The sequence below is a fragment of the Aspergillus viridinutans genome (genome assembly GCF_018404265.1).
Source record: "Aspergillus viridinutans IFM 47045 DNA, scaffold_12, whole genome shotgun sequence".
Taxonomy (NCBI): Eukaryota; Fungi; Ascomycota; class Eurotiomycetes; order Eurotiales; family Aspergillaceae; genus Aspergillus; species Aspergillus viridinutans.
The window spans coordinates 881,385-899,456 of NW_025091228.1; the positions used below are offsets into that span (position 1 = coordinate 881,385).

The 18,072-nt window shown below is 50.7% G+C and overlaps 5 protein-coding genes across 5 annotated transcripts; 2 read left to right on the forward strand and 3 right to left on the reverse strand.

Moving 5' to 3' along the window:
* Positions 1-892: 892 nt before the first annotated feature.
* Positions 893-1,884, reverse strand: Aspvir_002713 (nicotinamide/nicotinic acid mononucleotide adenylyltransferase; the record flags this gene model as incomplete). The annotated part of the gene is made up of 3 exons (XM_043274311.1): positions 893-1,177; positions 1,235-1,508; positions 1,577-1,884. The coding sequence occupies 3 exons, from the start codon at positions 1,882-1,884 to the stop codon at positions 893-895; spliced, it is 867 nt and encodes a 288-aa protein (XP_043130246.1).
* Positions 1,885-4,793: 2,909 nt separating this feature from the next.
* On the forward strand, positions 4,794-10,955 carry Aspvir_002714 (HECT-type E3 ubiquitin transferase UFD4; the record flags this gene model as incomplete). The annotated part of the gene is made up of 7 exons (XM_043274312.1): positions 4,794-4,882; positions 5,133-5,408; positions 5,478-5,575; positions 5,639-6,273; positions 6,335-10,487; positions 10,546-10,695; positions 10,759-10,955. The coding sequence occupies 7 exons, from the start codon at positions 4,794-4,796 to the stop codon at positions 10,953-10,955; spliced, it is 5,598 nt and encodes a 1,865-aa protein (XP_043130247.1).
* A 538-nt stretch (positions 10,956-11,493) lies between these two features.
* Aspvir_002715 (PaaI family thioesterase) lies at positions 11,494-12,371 on the reverse strand (the record flags this gene model as incomplete). The annotated part of the gene is made up of 2 exons (XM_043274313.1): positions 11,494-11,520; positions 11,583-12,371. 2 exons carry the CDS (start codon positions 12,369-12,371, stop codon positions 11,494-11,496), a joined length of 816 nt encoding a protein of 271 aa, XP_043130248.1.
* A 1,413-nt stretch (positions 12,372-13,784) lies between these two features.
* Aspvir_002716 (BRcat and Rcat domain-containing protein) lies at positions 13,785-15,156 on the forward strand (the record flags this gene model as incomplete). The annotated part of the gene is made up of 2 exons (XM_043274314.1): positions 13,785-14,761; positions 14,817-15,156. 2 exons carry the CDS (start codon positions 13,785-13,787, stop codon positions 15,154-15,156), a joined length of 1,317 nt encoding a protein of 438 aa, XP_043130249.1.
* A 231-nt stretch (positions 15,157-15,387) lies between these two features.
* Positions 15,388-17,835, reverse strand: mak5 (ATP-dependent RNA helicase MAK5; the record flags this gene model as incomplete). The annotated part of the gene is made up of 3 exons (XM_043274315.1): positions 15,388-16,242; positions 16,297-17,526; positions 17,584-17,835. 3 exons carry the CDS (start codon positions 17,833-17,835, stop codon positions 15,388-15,390), a joined length of 2,337 nt encoding a protein of 778 aa, XP_043130250.1.
* Positions 17,836-18,072: the final 237 nt, after the last annotated feature.

Genomic DNA, 18,072 nt, shown 5'->3' on the forward strand with positions numbered 1-18,072 from the left:
TGATTTCTCACTACACTTACCCTCTGGAAGGAATGGGACCTTGTATACGATACATATAGACGATGTTAATGACTGAACGCCAGCTGATGTATTTGCTTTCTATCAATTATGCAATACGCTGCTCTATAAATTGTTTGGCAGAATTGTTTTTTCTTTTATGCATATCATTGAATTTCATGGATGTGAATCACTGAATACGAGCTAAATCGAGATCTGCATGCAAGCCATGCATGCGCCACTATTTCTTGCACTTTGGTCGACGTGTGATTGGTATTCTCATTAACCGGCGCATATAGGCCAAGGCCATGTTTTGCATCAATTCTGACAGGTGCGAAAGCAGATCATAGGGATGAGTTTGTGAATCTGAATAAATCTACATTCGTCTATGTTCATTCAAACGGGGTATAAGACAAGCAATTAAAGTCTATATCATGCTCTGTGCGCAAAGTGAAATGCCGAAACCGGTGTCTCGGAGCAACTGGTCCAGCGAACGTCGCTTTGTGAGGCCGCCGGCCTATGAATGGCTCGGGTGGGGACCTGTGCAGCGCCGCGGTCTGCCATCGATGCCCGTGAACAAAGATCATTGATGCTGAATTGGGTACCGGGGTTCCCGAGCGGTTGGCTTTGGGAACTCATGACGTTTCGTCCATGCGCCGCGGACGGGACGGAGGACCGGATGCGAGCGACCATTGCAACAGGGATGGCGGAATACCAGAACACAGATGCGGGAGGAACCCCAAGTATCGGCCTTCAAAGTGACTGGGAGGTTTAGTCAAGCCACCAAGTAAGCCGTCCCTTAGCTTCACGCGCTCGCTGGCATCATAGTGTAGCTCAAGGTGTCTAGAGTTCATAGAAGTACAAGTGCAGCAATATCTTGGGGCATCCTAGGAGTTCAGCCTGATTTCCCTGGTTGCGAATGTTCTTTGCCTTTATCGGCTGAGGACGAGGCGGCTGTTGTGCTGTCGTCCTCGTATAGATGGTGCTGTTCGATGTAGTGAATGACTGGGACGGGAATGAGATAGCGCACGCTCATCTCGCGTCGCAAGAAAAGTCGAATCTTAGTGCTGCTGACATCGTTTTGGATGAGTTGTTGGATCACGTGGATGTTGTCCTTCCATGGCTGCAACGCTGCCAAAGCCTCGTCGATATCGGTGCCGCTGCGTTCCACGATGAAAGACTAAAAGACTGTGAGCTGAATCAATCCGAGTTAAAGGTCCATCATATTTGAACATACACCGTATTTGCCCAGAATGTGGTCCAGATCCTTCTCACTCCATACTCCCGGAGTTGACATGGTGTGGATKAGATCAGCGCCTGCAAGCAAGGCCACCCGGACGGGCTTCCGGGTACCATTTCCAGCATCAATACCCTCCCGCACAACATTGATCTCATGGTCGAAGTGATCAAGCACAACAGCAGTTGGCTGATACTCCTTCTGCATCGGCTCCCATGTATCGACCATCAACCAATTCGATGTCTGATCAACCGCGAGTTGGCACATCGCAACCCTGATGAGTCATAAGAGACGTCGTCAGCAATCTGAACGAGCGGATAAATTAACCGCTAAATTTCATACCGATGTTCCGCACTGGCTAGACCAGCCTTTCTATACGCGTCTGAGACGGGTGAGAGATATCCACCGATGAGTTCAAAGTCCGTGCTGAATTTGACGTAATCGGCAGCCATTTCAAACATGCGAAGATGCAGATAGGTGATGGGGGAGAAGGAACCGCAAGCCACGAGGAGCAGAGGGGTCTTCTCCGGGTCGTCCATCTTGCGCTTCAAACGATGTTCAGGAAAGGCGTAGTTCTCCATGGGAGCCGGTGGAAGAGGAGGCGAGACCTGGTGGACATCGTCGCTCTGTCCTCCGACCATATCTGTCATGATTGCAATCTGAGAATTCGGTATGCGGTGATAGATGATTGCGCCGGAGGAGAGCAGGCTATAACTTGCGGAAGAGGCAAATCGATGGGAGTAAATCGGAAGAGGATGGTTTTGAGTTGCGGACTAGAGAACGTAGTAGGATGGATGAATGCGGGCGGACTGGATTGTTTAGTCAGGCGGCGTGGGGGAGGCGGGGAAGAAGAAATTTATTGAGCAGGAAGACGAGGCACTGATGGCCACGCAGGATGGAAGAATGTTATAAATCTCCTCCTGAAATTCCTCTCTTTAGTGTGGTTTTTCTTTGATGGATTGTCGCAGTTTTAATATAAAGGGGAATGATTGTTGATGTAGTAGGCAAGATGTTTCAGAGAAAGCAAGAGTTAAGAGATGAGAAGAGGGGAAGAAAAGACAAAGATGGCGATCGGTGTGAATCGGAGAATCACCTCATTGATCTTAGAGCAGTTGGCTGCGGAAAAGGGCACGGAGAAACATCCAGTCACTCTTCTGCCCTCTGCAAGAACAATATTCGCATACAAAACTTGGGAATATGGGGGAATTTCTGTCTAATTGTCCTCCTTAATACCTCTATATTGATAATAATGATCCATCTCCTAGGCGGGACGGTCTCTTCTCTGAGATAGGCGCCCTACGTCACCGGCTCTAGGCAAAGATGGATGCCTAGAGAGGTACAATTTAGAGAGGTACTCCGTTTCAATTCTGGCTCTTTCGACCTCACCCATTCTCGTAGTGATTATCACCTCGGCAGCTCTATCATCCCTCTTCATTTGAATTGTAGGTGCACATCAAAATGAAGGAATTCGAGTTCCATATGCTCTAATATTCGGCTTCTCTCCTGGCAACCACAGACTTTGATGCAGCACCACCGGACGCGGTTCACATTTCAGCGGTTTCCGCTTCGAGTGAACAGCATACTCGTTATCCACGGTCCTGCTAAGAATGCTCATCCAGGTTACCAACTTGGTGCGAGATCATTAAAAGTCTTCTTAAGGTGATCAGGAATTCATGATCATCTCGCGAGATCTCCGACCGAGGTCCAACACTGAGTCGGCTATAAGCCATCACACCGATAACGGAGTGGGCTTACTACTCCGACAGCTGGAGGTCAACCTTGAAATACATGGGCTACTTGGCTTAGTAGGGACGTAACCATGTCATTGTGGACTAATCTCGCACCTTCTCGAGACTCCAACAAGAATAAGGGACGTCATTTGGGTGAGCCACAGCATTCATGCATCCTTCCCCTCATCAACCAGATGCTTTATATGCCACCATCAGCCATCGGTGACATGAAAGCTGCCCTCGGTTTCAGAACCGTTTCCTCATAGGGACAGATCTCGACTACTATCAGACTTTCTTCCTCAGCGAAAAGTCCATCCCGGCGTCTCTGAGATCTCGTGAGAAGGGAAAGAGACCCCGGTGGCAGCCCTCCCTCCTGACATCCATGGGTTCGGCACCCTGTTTGCTCCAGTTACCAACATCTCTGCAGGAGGGATGGCATATGTATATTTGCCCTTTCTAGCACAGACATGTTGTATCTCCACTAACCTGGACTAATCTAGGTACTCGTGATTCAACTGTTCGCCAACCAAGCAAACCTTTGACCCAGCCTTCTTGCGAATCTTTAAAATGATTCTTCCAACTGCCTTACAGTGCCCCAGGCTTGTAACTGATAATCTGAAGAGACAGGCAATGAGACATGAGCTCAGTCTTCCTCACTCCACTTCAGGGCGGGTCCGTCCAAACTTGAAGGCTTAGATGCATGAATAGGGTTGATTGCACCTTTCATGCCTGTTCTACCCTAGCAGACACTTAGTGGTAGTTGATAGAAATGACTAACTCCGACGGCACACCATTGGACCTGTGGAAATATTTGAATCTGGGAGGACCGAAGCCCTCGGAGTTATCTGACAGGTATCCTCAGTTTCTCGCTGGTAACTAGTCCGTCGGTTGGAAGGTACATAGATCAACTCTATTTTACTGATAATTAAGATGCGTAACTTATGAGAACCACTTCTTCGGCGATATTTTTAGAATTGCTTTAGTTTCTGCTAGCACCATTACCAATAAGAAGCTTATAATTTCAGTTGTAATGATTCCCACTGCCTCACGTTGTCCGCTACAAGCTCTATGTAAGCAGAGCAATGCGAGTCACTACAGTGGTACGGGAAGCCCCCAACGAGGTTGATAAAATCTGGGTAAGATTCTATTCCTTTTACATTTTGATTCATACATCAAGGATCAGGCCATATACAAATTCTCTGAAAATCACAATCAGATGGTGGTCTCGTGACAGACCATTATTATCGAATAGAGTTTCGCTGCTAGTCCTGTTTCTAGTATGGAACTTCTGGTAGGGGCAAGTCTCTAAATACAAATACATTACCCTAAAATATTCATGCTTACTGAATACAATTGCCCAAATTTTAAGCTCGAGAATGCACCTTTTCACCTAGATAGGCTCTCTCTATGTGTGTGTGCAGTTGTGGTTGCGCTTCTGCTGTCTGGCGCTCCCCGGACTTGCTTCCTCAGGCCGGCGTCACCAACCGTAACCACGTCAACTTCGACCCTCAGCTCATCATCCATCATCACCCTCTCCTTACGACTACAACTGTTCCATCTTCCCCAGTCCCTTTTGAATTCTCCATTTTGTGCCCCTAAGAGATTCTGGATTTATTTCGTCGATACACTCCCTTTCAGCATTCGATTTTCTAGGTTTCGCCTCTTAATCAGCCTGCTGGGTGCATCTTAGTACATCCGTCCCACCGCACCAACAATCGAATCAGTCTCGCCTTCCAACCCGGCTTTGGCAACCCTTTTCGAATGGCGTGTTGAACGGTATCGACTGACAAGCGAGCCCTCCACGATCAGCTCCCGTTGTCATTCAACTTATGGCCAGACAAAGGCCCCGCCTACACCTCCAGGACCCTGAGGACTCTTCCACTGGAGCTCCCGCCATTGCCACCTCTTCTTCCCTGAGGTACATATCATAGCCTACCTTTTCCCCCTCTCATCAACTGTTTGCTCGCCGCTACCTTCGCATAATACCCGTTACTCCCGCTCCTTTCTGCTCCGTCTTCTAAGTCAGGACTTGGCGACAAAGCCTCGGACGCCCATGGACGAGCTCTGCTTTCCACCCCGTTGAACCCAATTTTATCACCCACCTCTTCTCTTCCATCTCTTCCCGAACACCCACTTGCGAAAGAAGCTCAGTTTCTCATGTCCCCCAGAATTACTCGCTCAGCTGCGAGACTTGCTGCAGACTCCCCCTCGTCCGCTGGCTCCGGCCTCTCTTCCTCGATTCCAGCCGCTGGTTCGGCCCCAACTCGAAAGCGCAAGGCCCACGCACGCCGCGATCGGTCTCTGGACGTTCCAGAAGAGACGAATCCCCAATCTCCTACCCGGAGAACCAAAAGACAGAGGCTCGCATCTCCTCCTCAGCCAGCTACTACTGCTTCCACCAGTCGACGTGGTACCCGAAATAGGCCAGCAATGTCACAACAAGGGTGCGTTCTGGGTGTTCCGCAAAACTAATATCGGTAGCGATATCGAGCTAATATTTTCTCTGGCCTTAGTCCGTCATCGAGCTCCCCGGAGGAAAGCACAAAGAAGCAGGCTTCGCCTCCGCCATCGAGGCGAAAGTCCAGCAGACATCGAGGAAAAGTATCACAAGGTAAGGTCTTCCAGAGATAGTTAGAGCGCAGAACGCTTGAAAACTTATGCATCTTCGGAGCAGATCGCCTCTCAGCCACGCAATCTCCTCCCCCGCGTCGACAGAAGAAGCGCTCGTCGAGAACGAATTCGGATGTGATGATGAAAGAGGCAGAGGAGGAGCTGGACAATCATGAGCGCACTGCGAACCGGGAATCTTCACCGTCGAATGATAGTAATGATGGCACGACTCCCTCCGGTATGGACGATGATGATGCAGATCTGTTTCATAACAGCCTTTTCGGTTCGCGAAGTCCGCTAGGGCTCCAGAGCACCCTTCGCGCACTCAGTGGCATGATGTCGGGCATGTCGTCTCGACTGCGAGAGATATTATGCAATCTCAGAATGAAAGAAGACCCTTCGATCCAGTTGATCGCGTTGCAGGAACTGTCTGACCTTCTACTTGTATCAAATGAGGACAATCTTTCCGGCCAGTTTTCTCCAGATCCCTACGTTAAGGAGTTGGTCTCTTTGATGCAACCTGACCAGTTTGGCGAAGAGAACCCTGAAATCATGCTCTTAGCCTGCCGCTGTTTGGCTAACCTGATGGAAGCTTTACGGGGCTCGGTTGCCAATGTAGTTTACGGTGGAGCTGTCCCCATCCTATGCCAGAAACTACTGGACATCCAGTTCATTGACCTGGCTGAGCAAGCCCTCAGTGTGAGTATTTCCCGCATACTTGCGAACCGTTATCATTGGGTATATGTTGACTGTCAACAAGACTTTGGCCAAAATCTCGATTGACTTCCCCGCTTCTATCGTGCGAGAGGGCGGCCTGACAGCATGCTTAACTTACCTAGATTTCTTCCCCACAAGCACGCAACGTACGGCAGTGACAACTGCGGCCAATTGTTGCCGCAACCTCCCTCATGATGCGTTTCCGGTTGTCCGAGATGTGATGCCCACGCTGCTAAATGTTCTCTCGAGCAGCGACCAGAAAGTCGTCGAGCAGGGATGTCTTTGTGTGTCGCGAATTGTCGAAAGTTTCAAGTACAAGCCAGAGAAGTTGGAGGAACTGATTGAACCCGAAATGTTGAGGGCTGTGCTCCGTCTGTTGTTGCCGGGAACGACAAACCTTATTGGACCTCACATTCATACCCAGTTCCTTCGCGTCCTGGCGATCACATCTAAAGCGAGCCCTCGGCTGTCCGTGGAGCTCCTCAAAATGCACGTGGTCGACACCATCTATCAAATTTTAACCGGTGTTTCGCCGCCCGAGAACCTTGAAGCCACGGGTGTTAGGATGGATAGCGTCTTGGTCATGCAGGCTCTTATTCACCGTCCGAGAGAACAGGTCTTCGAAACTCTCAATGTCATCTGCGAACTACTTCCTGAAGTCCCTCCAGGACGACATGGTTCTTCAGCAGATCGCATGCTGGCATCCTCCATCGAAGATAGCTCAGCCTTGGACGCCAAGCACCTTCAAGGACAGGAATCCGCAGAGAAAAGACGTTCCCTGTTGATGGAATGCAAGGTTGAGCTCAAGCGCTTTGCCATGATCTTGCTGCCCACTCTCACAGACGCTTATTCTAGTACGGTCAATCTTGGAGTTCGGCGGGGGGTCCTCATCGCCCAGCTCAAAATGTTGCACAACCTGGATGCCGCGTTAATAGAGGAGGCCCTGCGCTCAGTTCCATATGCATCATACCTGGCTGCTATTCTTTCACAGAAAGATCATCCATCCCTGGTGTCGTTGGCTCTGCGATGCGCAGAACTTCTCTTCAAGCGCCTCGAGCACGTATATCGGTATCAGTTCCATCGTGAAGGCGTCATCTCGGAGATCTTCAAGCTGGCTGAAGACCCCCTTTCCACTGACAAACATTCGAAGGCGTCCCGCGATACGCCCGGCACCGTTCCTAGGGATCTCTCCAGTGATTCACCCCGTGAGCCGAAATCGGTTGCATCAGAAGATGATGGTCATGATGAGGGTGGTCGCCATGCAGCTGACGACGAAGACAATGACCAAGATGATGATCGGGATGAGGAGAACGACGACATTTCTGACTCGGAAAGCTCGTCCTCTTTCTCCGGTCACTACAATACGACGAGAATGGAAGATGCTACCCAGGATCTTGTCATACGCGATGCACGCGCCTTTGTCGAGCTCTATGAAGCGAGCGAAGGCAAAGCCATGCGAGAGCGGGCTCAGCAGATTCTGGCTGAATTGCAAAGCCTTGCAGCAGATATAGAGGATTGCTATCTTGGCGACGGAAACGGCGAAGGGCTCCCGCTTTTCCAGGAATTAGCCTCATACTTTGACGGAGATGCGCTTGAAAGTATCACCAGTGCTGAGTTGCTCAATTCCGGAATCATCAAGGTGCTCTTGGATGTGTTTGGTGATCTACAATGTTTGCTCCCTGTTTACATTATTCCTACGGCTATTGACACGGTGACTGATGCTTTTCATGGGATAGCTTCCTCCATGCGCGACGCCCGTGCCGCGTTCCTGCAAGCCTTCATGGGCTCAACGATCTCAGAGAAAGCCCAGAGTCAAAGTACCGCCACAACTCCATTCAGCGTGTTGATCCAAAAGCTACAAGATTTGCTTAGTCGAACCGAGCATTTTGAAGTTATCACCGTCAGTCACAATTCACTAGAAAACACGCGTATCAACGCCACCCACATGCTGGGTAAGCAACTCAGACTCAAGCTAGTGGCCGATGAGGATTCAGATATTCCTCGTCCCTACAGAAACATCATGGTCTCGATTCACGCTATCGCAACGTTCAAATCGTTGGATGATTTCCTCCATCCCAGGATAAGTCTTTCTGATCGTCCCAAGGCGTCACGCAGCAGTGATACGATTCTTTCGCAGATCGCCAGTGCGGCACGTCTCCGTGAACAGCTCGCTGGTGGGGGCGAGTTCTCTAGCAGTGACCTGCCAACCCAATCAAGGCCGTCAGGGGGCACTAACCTGACGTCTGGTCGCGACGAATCAAAATTGCGCGACAAGAAGTCCCCTGTCGGACACCGTGATGTTGCATCGAGATCCAGACAAGGTGGGCGGCATTCGAGCGCTCCGGAAGACGAATCAGAGCACGACGACGAGCCATTAGAATGTGCGGACGAGAGGCATTTGAGCGAGGACGAAGAAGACGAGGACGAGGACGGCGATGAGGAGCTCAATGCCATCGTCGACGATCTGGAAGATGACCTATCAGATGACAACCATCACGACCCCACTGCCGTGAACATGGAAGTGGCTTCTACAGGCAAGGTAACAGCACGGAAGGAGGACGGAACTCGTGTGGCGACGCCGTCTCAGTCGACTCCCGCATCCAAGTCATCTTCATCCGCCGCAAATACAGTCGCGAATACGACAGAAAGCAGCTCGCTGGCCACTGCTGGTCGACCCTTCGCTTCTTACGCGGCCGCTATGACCTCCATTCCTCAAGACTGGCACATCGAGTTCAGCGTAGATGACAAGCCTGTCTCCAGTGACACCACAATCTACCGTGCGGTCCATCACAATCGCGAGCACGCGGATGCTGGGCCAAGGAATGTGTGGTCTGCCATTCACACTGTCAAATTCAGGCGGGTTCCGGGACCACCGCCCCCGGAGCCTTCTACCATTACGCCCGGCCTCGAAGAAGAACTGTCCAGCAACGGCGCTGAGATGCCATCCTCTCTGAGCAAAGATTCCATCACAGCGCCGATCCTACGTCTCCTTCGGTCTTTGCACGAGATGAATGTCACTTTAGATGACATACTTGCTGATACCAAGGAGCTCGTAGCACTAAGACCGGAGCCGCTGGCACAATTTATCAACACCAAGCTCACTGCCAAGCTCAACCGTCAGCTCGAGGAACCGCTCATCGTGGCTAGCAGCTGCCTGCCTAGCTGGAGCGAAGATCTGGCACGGCTTTTCCCCTTCCTATTCCCCTTTGAAACTCGGCATCTATTCCTTCAGTCAACTGCTTTTGGCTATGCCCGAGCGATGATGAGATGGCAAAATTCCCAGAATGCGGATGACAGCCGGAGCGACCACCGACGCGATGACCGACCATTCCTGGGACGTCTCCAGCGACAAAAGGTCCGAATCTCCAGAAGTCGCATCCTTGAGTCGGCCATGAAGGTCATGGAGCTCTACGGTTCTTCGCCCAGCGTTCTCGAGGTAGAATACTTCGAGGAAGTCGGAACGGGATTGGGCCCGACTCTTGAGTTTTACTCCACAGTCTCGAAGGAATTCTCCAAGAAGAAGCTCAAGATTTGGAGAGAAAACGACTGCCACAATGACGAAGAGTTTGCCTTCGGCAAGCGTGGCTTGTTCCCGGCTCCCATGAGTGAGGAACAAGCTGCCTCGGAGCCCGGAAAGAAACAACTGAGCTTGTTCAAAACGCTTGGAAAGTTCGTTGCTCGGTCGATGCTTGACTCTAGGATCATCGATATCTCTTTCAACCCGGCCTTCTTCCGTATTGCCGATAGCTCTTCCTCGGTGGCTCCGTCTCTGGGCACAGTTAAAGCCGTCGACCAGGATCTTGCAAACTCTCTTCTGTTGCTGAAGCGCTTCGCGAACGCGAAGAGGGCAATCGACCGCGATCGGACTCTCTCGGCCGCAGCGAAGTCGCAAGCTCTGCAGAATGTCGAAATTGACGGCGTCAGAGTAGAAGATTTGAGTCTTGACTTCACTCTGCCTGGTTATCCTTCAATTGAACTAATCGATAACGGTTCCAACGTTCCTGTGACGATTGAAAATGTTGACGAGTACGTTGATCGAGTGGTCGACATGACACTGGGTAGCGGCGTGCAACGTCAAGTGGAAGCGTTCCGGACTGGGTTCTCGCAGGTCTTCCCGTACTCTGCGCTTCGGACTTTCACCCCCAATGAGCTCGTCATGCTGTTCGGAAGGGCCGAAGAAGATTGGACTATTGAGAGTAAGTTACGCTCCGGATTTGGAAATGGGGAAGCTGCTTACTAACATCATGACTTTAGCTCTCATGGACTCAATCAAGGCCGATCATGGATTCAATATGGATAGCAAGAGCGTCCGAAACTTACTGCAGACAATGAGCGAGTTGGATACACAGCAACGGCGCGATTTCCTCCAATTTGTCACCGGCAGCCCGAAGCTTCCCATTGGAGGTAAATTGCAGCTTCTCTCTTTGTTCCAGCTGAATAGTGACTAACATTCTATTTCTTTTCCAGGTTTCAAGAGTCTCACCCCTATCTTCACCGTTGTCTGTCGTCCCAGTGAACCTCCTTACACCCCCGATGACTACCTCCCCAGCGTCATGACGTGTGTGAACTACCTGAAATTGCCAGACTACAGCAGTCTGGAGGTTCTTCGAGAGAGGCTTTCCGTTGCTATTCGAGAGGGTCAGGGTGCCTTCCACCTGTCCTGAATTCGGTCATTGTCGATCATTCTGCTTTGGCCTCTACAATTCGTCGCCTCCATGGCTCCTCCCATGACATAGGGATATCACACAGTTTACGTCATCTACAATCAAAAATCAAGGGAAAATTAATGAATCAATTGAAGAAAAGAGAAGAGCGTTTCGGACAGCGTATTGGTACGGTATCTAGTGACAGCATCATACCCCTTGGCGATGTATTCTCGTGACGACCGACGGGAATCATTTTTTTCTATTACTTCGCCTCTGTCGTCTTTGAATTCAAATTTGCACTTGTTGTTTCTGCGGGTTAATATTCCAGCTTGGTAAGGAGTCCAGAGGGTACTCAATTTCAGAAATATCCGCTAGATAGAAATGGAATTATCTGGTCTGGTGTTGATTATATTGTGTTCATTAAATTCTATTATGCTAACGCCAGGTCTATTTACTCTATCCTTGTCTATAACTCTATTAGTACGCAGCCGTCTATCATCGAGGGTGGGAAAAACAAGGGTACACAGAGGCTCTTGCAACCGACGAGGCGTAAGTTTCAGCCTCTGTACAAGGGGACCATGGACTAATTGGCCGAGTCAGTCTGGCAATCATGCATGTGGGGACTTATCGTCATTTGCAACATACCTCTGCGAATTTTGGTTCTACGAACAAAGCCTTGCCCTCGGCGACCATAACAGGCTCACTCGCATCGCCCACAGGCGGCAACGAGGTTAACGTCCCCTCGACCCACGCCTTCCGGCCTTCGACCTTGACCGTCTCCGCCCGAAGCACATAGAGTCGGTCCGGCAACGCAGGTTTCCGGAAATCCACGTTCAGGTTGGCCGTCATACCCAGACCACTGCGGAACGAAGTCGAAACACAGCGCGCAAACGCCTCGTCGAACATCACCGTCAGCAGACCGCCGTGCACGAAGCCCGGATGTCCGCAGAGCTGTGGGCCGATATGGAATACCGACACCATCCGGCTGGTCGTCGTTCCCGCGGCGGTGCGCGGGTTCTTCGCCATCCAGACATAGGGCGGCACGGTGATCTTGCCTGGGCCTGAGTTTGGCCCTGCGACGAAGTGGTTGGGGCGAAGACTGGGGTTCATTGCGAGATGAGGGCGGGATTCGATGTAGGCGGGATCGCGACGAAGGGCTTGTACGATGGGTGTTTGGGAGATTAGGTCGTCGATGGGATTGGTCTGAGGGCGGGGTCGGGGTCGTTGCGGCGCTGATGGTGTGTGGTTGGGCAGAAACGATGAGGAGCCATTGTCAACGGTGGAAGATGTGTGACTCGCGTGATGATCTTGAGCGACGGCTGAGGCGCCCTGGATGGATCGTTGAGAGGAGCGGCATGTAGACACGGGAGCGACGAGTCGAGTTGTTGGGTTGACCCTGCTCAGACAGCGGGAGGGCTTTGCTAGCCACGACATGGCGGTTTTATGCCCGATTTATATCGTCAGTGATGTGTGCTTCGCTCAGTCTTGACTAGGATGACAGTTCAGTAACCAGTTCGCGTGCTTCCTTGGTCTTCCAGCTTTCTTCAACGACTACCCCTCGGTAATCCGCAATCGGAGCAGGGATCATATCAACAAATGCAAGGCAGATAGAAGACTCACCACAAGGTCGTAAAATAACAGTCTAGTTCAGTATATAGATCCTCTTTCCAAACTAAAACACCAGTAAAATCCAGCAAAAATCACACAGAGTCACAAAATGAAACCCAACTCCACGACCCAGATCCAGGATTTACAAAAACCAGCTGCATGACTCGGGGCTCAGGCCGCGACCACGAGCCGAAAAGAAGTGCCGTCATCGGGATCAAATTTGCAGCAATTCTCGAAAGAGATTGGCGGATGAATCCCGAAAGTGGGTAAACTAATTGTTAGATCGAAAGAACGAGGACGCAATTTTGGTAACGTTGAATGGAGATAAGAAGATCGGCATGCCGAGAGTTGGTTCTTGGTATTATCGGTTTGCCGAGGCGGGATTAGCACGAATATATACTCCGTACATCTTATTCTTGCATATAATCTAGCCTGGGAACATTGAGGGTTTGGTGAGCTATTAAGATGATGAACTCGATCAATGTTTGCCAGGCTGTAGACTGATACTGTGTAGATTATGAGAAAGTGAGGTCAGAATCATACTAGTCATACGTCTAGTGCATTTTTGTTGCTGTCAAGTATGAACAGAACTAAGTGATAGGATATGGTAGGATCAACATAACTTGACGTAGAATCATAATATGATTTATATGAGTTTTAGCTGCATACTATAGGAGGAAGAGATTTGGTTCTGTCAAGTCAGAATGTATATGAAGTTAGTGATATTGTCTAGCAATTCTTTAGTACTCAACTACTCTCTAGTTTCTAGTAATAGTGAACAGGCTGGATTAACTGTCAGATAAGAGCCACGGGGGAGAAATTATCACAGTAAGTAGAATGAAGATTTGAGTAAGTGTCAATGTGCCAAAGCAATAACGAACCAAGCTGGGATTCCTTTCTATACTGACAATACTAAACTTGGTCAGGTATTAACTGTGTTTAAGAGTCCAATGAAATCATCTATTCCCATACATACTAAGCTTCAAAGACAGAGTGCAAATGACATAAGAGGAGATGTCAAGTGAATATATTGTCTAGCTGGAATCATGTGCTGCTCTCAGTGAATGGCAAAACCTCTGCTCTCTGCTCGGTCTTCTCTCGCCTCCTCTCACCTCAACACTTCGTCTCACTTACTCTCCCTTCACCTTCTTCATCCATCCTAGACATCTCAAGTTTCTATCTCCTTTCTTCCATCGCCAAGTCTCTTATACATCTCGTTACTTATACCATTACCCAAGCATGGATGCGGCTAGTTCCGCAGTAATTCTCGACATCTTACGCGAGGACATCAGGGATACCATGGATCGCAGCAAGGGCAAACAGCCCGCTGGGCGATTGTCAGACGAAGAACTTGCTCTGCACCTCTGGCAAGAGGAACTGGACAACTACAACCGATCTCTCGAGGATGAACGACTGGCGAGAAGCATTGCTCGAGCTGTGGTCGATGACGGCGTCGCAGTCACCACCGCACGACAAGAAGAGCTCCGCGCCTCCGACGATCATAGACTCGCTCTCGAACTGTCCGGACAGCCTGTACCCCCACCGCAGCCCCAGGATCAATCAGTTGCGGTCCAGCTTTCTGAAGACAAAATGAAGGACTTCATTGATTTGACTCTTGTAGACACCGATTTCGACTTTTTCCCCCCGAGAGTTGCTAGTCAGCACGCGCAGGCTGAGAGCTCTAGGAACCCTAAGCGTTGTTGCATCGTTCCCCCTTCCGACGAGGAACCTCTCCATGAGTGCGCTGTTTGCACTGAACTTGTTCCTTCCACAGACGCAATCTCAGCGCCCTGCCACCACATATACTGCCGTGTCTGTGCGGTAAGGCTCTTCCATGATTCCACGACAGATGAGACCCTGTTCCCACCTCGTTGCTGCAGAAAGGAAATCCCACTCTCTCTGGTCAGTGGGTTCCTCGGCTTGGCGCGGAGCCAGAAGTTTGAAGAGAAGGCCATCGAGTTCACCGATCCGCATCGTACCTATTGCTCAAACCCTTCCTGCTCGAAATACATCTTCCCGTATTCAGTGTCCTCCTATATTGGTACGTGCAGTCATTGCTCCTCCAGAACATGTATGCGGTGCAAGAAGGCCGCGCACGAGGGTGACTGCCCGGACGAAGACCAAGAGCTCCTTCAACTGGCCGAGCGTGAGGGTTGGCGGCGTTGCTTCCAATGCCGAAACATGATAGAGCTTGGAACCGGTTGCAATCACATCACGTAAGGTTATCATTCATCTTCATGCAAAGTTCGACTCTAACCATATAACGTTCAGCTGTCGGTGCGGCGCGGAATTCTGCTACACGTGCGGTACGAAATGGCGGCAGTGTCGATGCGAGCTGTGGGACGAGAACAGACTGGTTGATCGAGCCCGCTATCTCGTTGACCGCGGCAGGGACCCCGCTCAACCTGCTCAGCCTGCGAGACCAGAGCAGGTCCAGCAGATGGTACAGCAGTTACTTGAACGACATGAATGCGATCACGAAGAGTTCTGGCCGCGCGTCCCTGGAGCTCATCAGTGCGAGGAGTGCCATGACCATCTTCCCAACTATATCTTGCAGTGCGGACAGTGTGGGATTCGAGCTTGTCGGAGATGCAAGCTGAACCGGTTGTAAGGATTTGCGTTAGCATGAGAGGAGCCTTGTTGGGGTGAGAGATTACGATATTTTGTCTGTTTAATATCTGATGGAAAAGAGTGATATTGCAAAGGTAGAGAGCCTTATGGGTGCGGTGTTGTTTGTCGATGTATGCTACAAGCGGTTCTTGAAGAACGCCCAATTATCGAGACTGAAATCGAATGTGATGATTCAAGGCAATTAATCTTTGGTATGGTATATACATACAGATTAAAAGTTCAGTGGATCAACCGGCCCCAGGAAGGAAGTATTGCCTTCCCCACGGAGCAATGCATCGATATCCACACGCCCAGCAGTCAGATACCGCTCGCTAACGCCCACATTCACCCGCTGGGAAAGCAACTGCTTCAACTCCGCTCGCAACCCCGCCAGCTCGGCCTTACTGACGCTCCCTACCTCCTTTTGCTTCTGATGACGACCACGGCCGCGACCACGCCCTTTGCCGTTGGATTCGTCGAACTCCTCACTGTCATACTCAACGCCCAGGTCTTCCGCGGCGTTACGCAGCCAATTGTCCTCTGCTGAGATCTTCTCCTTCGCTATATTAGCATCGGTGATGCGGCTGGCGAGGCTAACCCGGGGCTTCACGCGTGACACGACGCGGCGGTCCAGCTCCAATGATTCCAGCGGCAGCTTCTTGCCATTTGTCATGTGGGCATGCACCTTGGCAGCGAGACGGACGACACCGACCATCTCGTCGGGTCCGCAGATAATGACGCTCTTACCGGATGCGCCAGCACGAGCTGTACGGCCGGAGCGGTGAACGTAGGCATCTGCTGTTCGGGGTGCATGGTAATGGATGACGAGGTCTATTCCTTTGATGTCGAGACCGCGGGCCGCTACATCAGTGGCGATTAGGATGGAACCGGGATCGGATGAGGGCGAAGAGAAACGTTCGACCGAGCGAAGTCGTGCCTTTTGGGCCATGGATGAATGAAGGGCAAGGACCGGGAGTTCGAGAGTTTGAAGGAGTTTGGTGAGACGACGGACGGCAGAGATCGAGTTGGTGAAGACGAGTGTCCGGTATTTGGGATGGTATAGAAGTAGTGTGTAAAGGAAGAGATCCTGAAAGGTCATTAGTCCTAGACTCTACATTACCGAAGCTTCACGAGAACTCACTTTTTCCATGGCGCCACATTCGACAATTCCCTCTTTGAGATTGTCGGCCATCTGCGAGATGGGGTTCATATCGATGAACTTGGGCTTCTCCTCCCGGAAGTTCAGCTTTTGCAGGAGGTAGTCCATGGATTCTTTCTTATCCATAACATCTCCTCCGGTCCACTTCCCTTTACCAGCCAACTTCTGTTGCAGATCACGGTGGAATGTGGCGGAGAAAACCAATGTCTGTCTTTCAGAGCTAGCATCAAATTCCTCTTCCGATGCTTGATTCTCCCCGTCTGGAACCTCGCCATCCACGACGCGGTCCAGAGCGTTCAAAATCTCTTCAACCTCTTTGAAGTGGCCCTCACTCAGAAGGCGATCGGCTTCGTCAACGACAAGGAATTTGATCTGCTGCATCTTCCGGATCAATCCTTGCCCAGTGCTCATAATCTCCCACACTCGACCTGGTGTTCCGATCACGATATCAGCTCCGGACAGTAGACGTTGCTGTTTTTGTACCGAGAGTCCACCAGTCAAAAGTGCAATGCGTGCATTAATACCCGGAGCTCGGGCGATAAGCTCCCCGATGTGCTTCGACAACTGATGAGCAAGCTCTCTGGTGGGTGACAGTATCAGAGCAATTGGAGTTGAGTCTTTCTCTGACTTCTTCCCATTCTCTGCACGAACATCATCGCGTTTCTTCTCCAGATAATGTTCAAGGATGGGGATACCGAATGCCAGCGTCTTTCCGGAACCAGTAGAAGCCTTTCCAATAACGTCATGTCCCTCCAATATCTGAGGTATGCAAGCCTCCTGCACTGATGTCGGAGAGGCGAATTTCATCTTGGACAAGCCGGTGAGTATTTCGGGAGAGAGGCCCAACGAGTCCCAAGCAGAAACATCGGCTCCATCATCTTCCTCCGCATCTTGAAGAGCGGCAAACGAAAGGCCGGCTGTCATGCCCGTATCGTGCTGAATTGCCGAACCTTTCTCCTTCTGTTCCTTCTTCGCGGCTTTAGCTTCTTTCTTCTTTGTATCCTTGGCTTCCTTCTTGTCGGCATTCTTCTCGCTCTTCTTGTCCGCCTTCGTGTCCCACTTTTCAGGTTCCTCTACAGCGGTTGAGGAATCGTTTTCTGGCTGGTCCGCGTCCTCGTCGCTGAAGCCTGACCACTCGTCATCGTGTTTGGGTTCCTGGTCCTCTGGCGCCTTCTTTTTCAAAATAGACTTCTTCGGTTTCCCAGCAACAGCCTGGTGTCATTGTGTGTCAATGGATCATTCTTCAACCAGTCAGCTGTTTCAGCGTACCTTGAATTTAACCTCTCCATTGCCCGAACCTCGCACTATATCAACACCCTCAATTTCTTCCAGACCAAAAAATCCTCCGGCATCCTCGAGACGGTCAGGAAGAGATACTTCCTTCCAGTTCAGCTCGTCCGCGCCGACGATACCGTCCCAGCCGTCGTCCGGATTAGGTGCAGCCGTCGAGTTCTCGGCCTTCTTCCGCTTTTTAGCGTGGAAGTTCGAGCTTTTCGAGTCGCGCTGCCTTTTTTGGCCCATGATTTCCAGTGTTGGCGTGAAGGGTGCCAAGTGGAAGAATCGTGGCTTGCGACGCAAATCAATCGAAGCGGTGATGATCTTTTTTGCTTGCGGAGATGAAAAAAAGCGGCAGAAAAGAGGCCCGCCTTTTTGCGGTCTTTAATTAATCTTATCGCTTCATCTCCCCCACATTGAATTTCTGTCAGGGATCCAGCTGGAGAGCAATTGATCCATCCACACTGCCTTGCAATCCCAGTG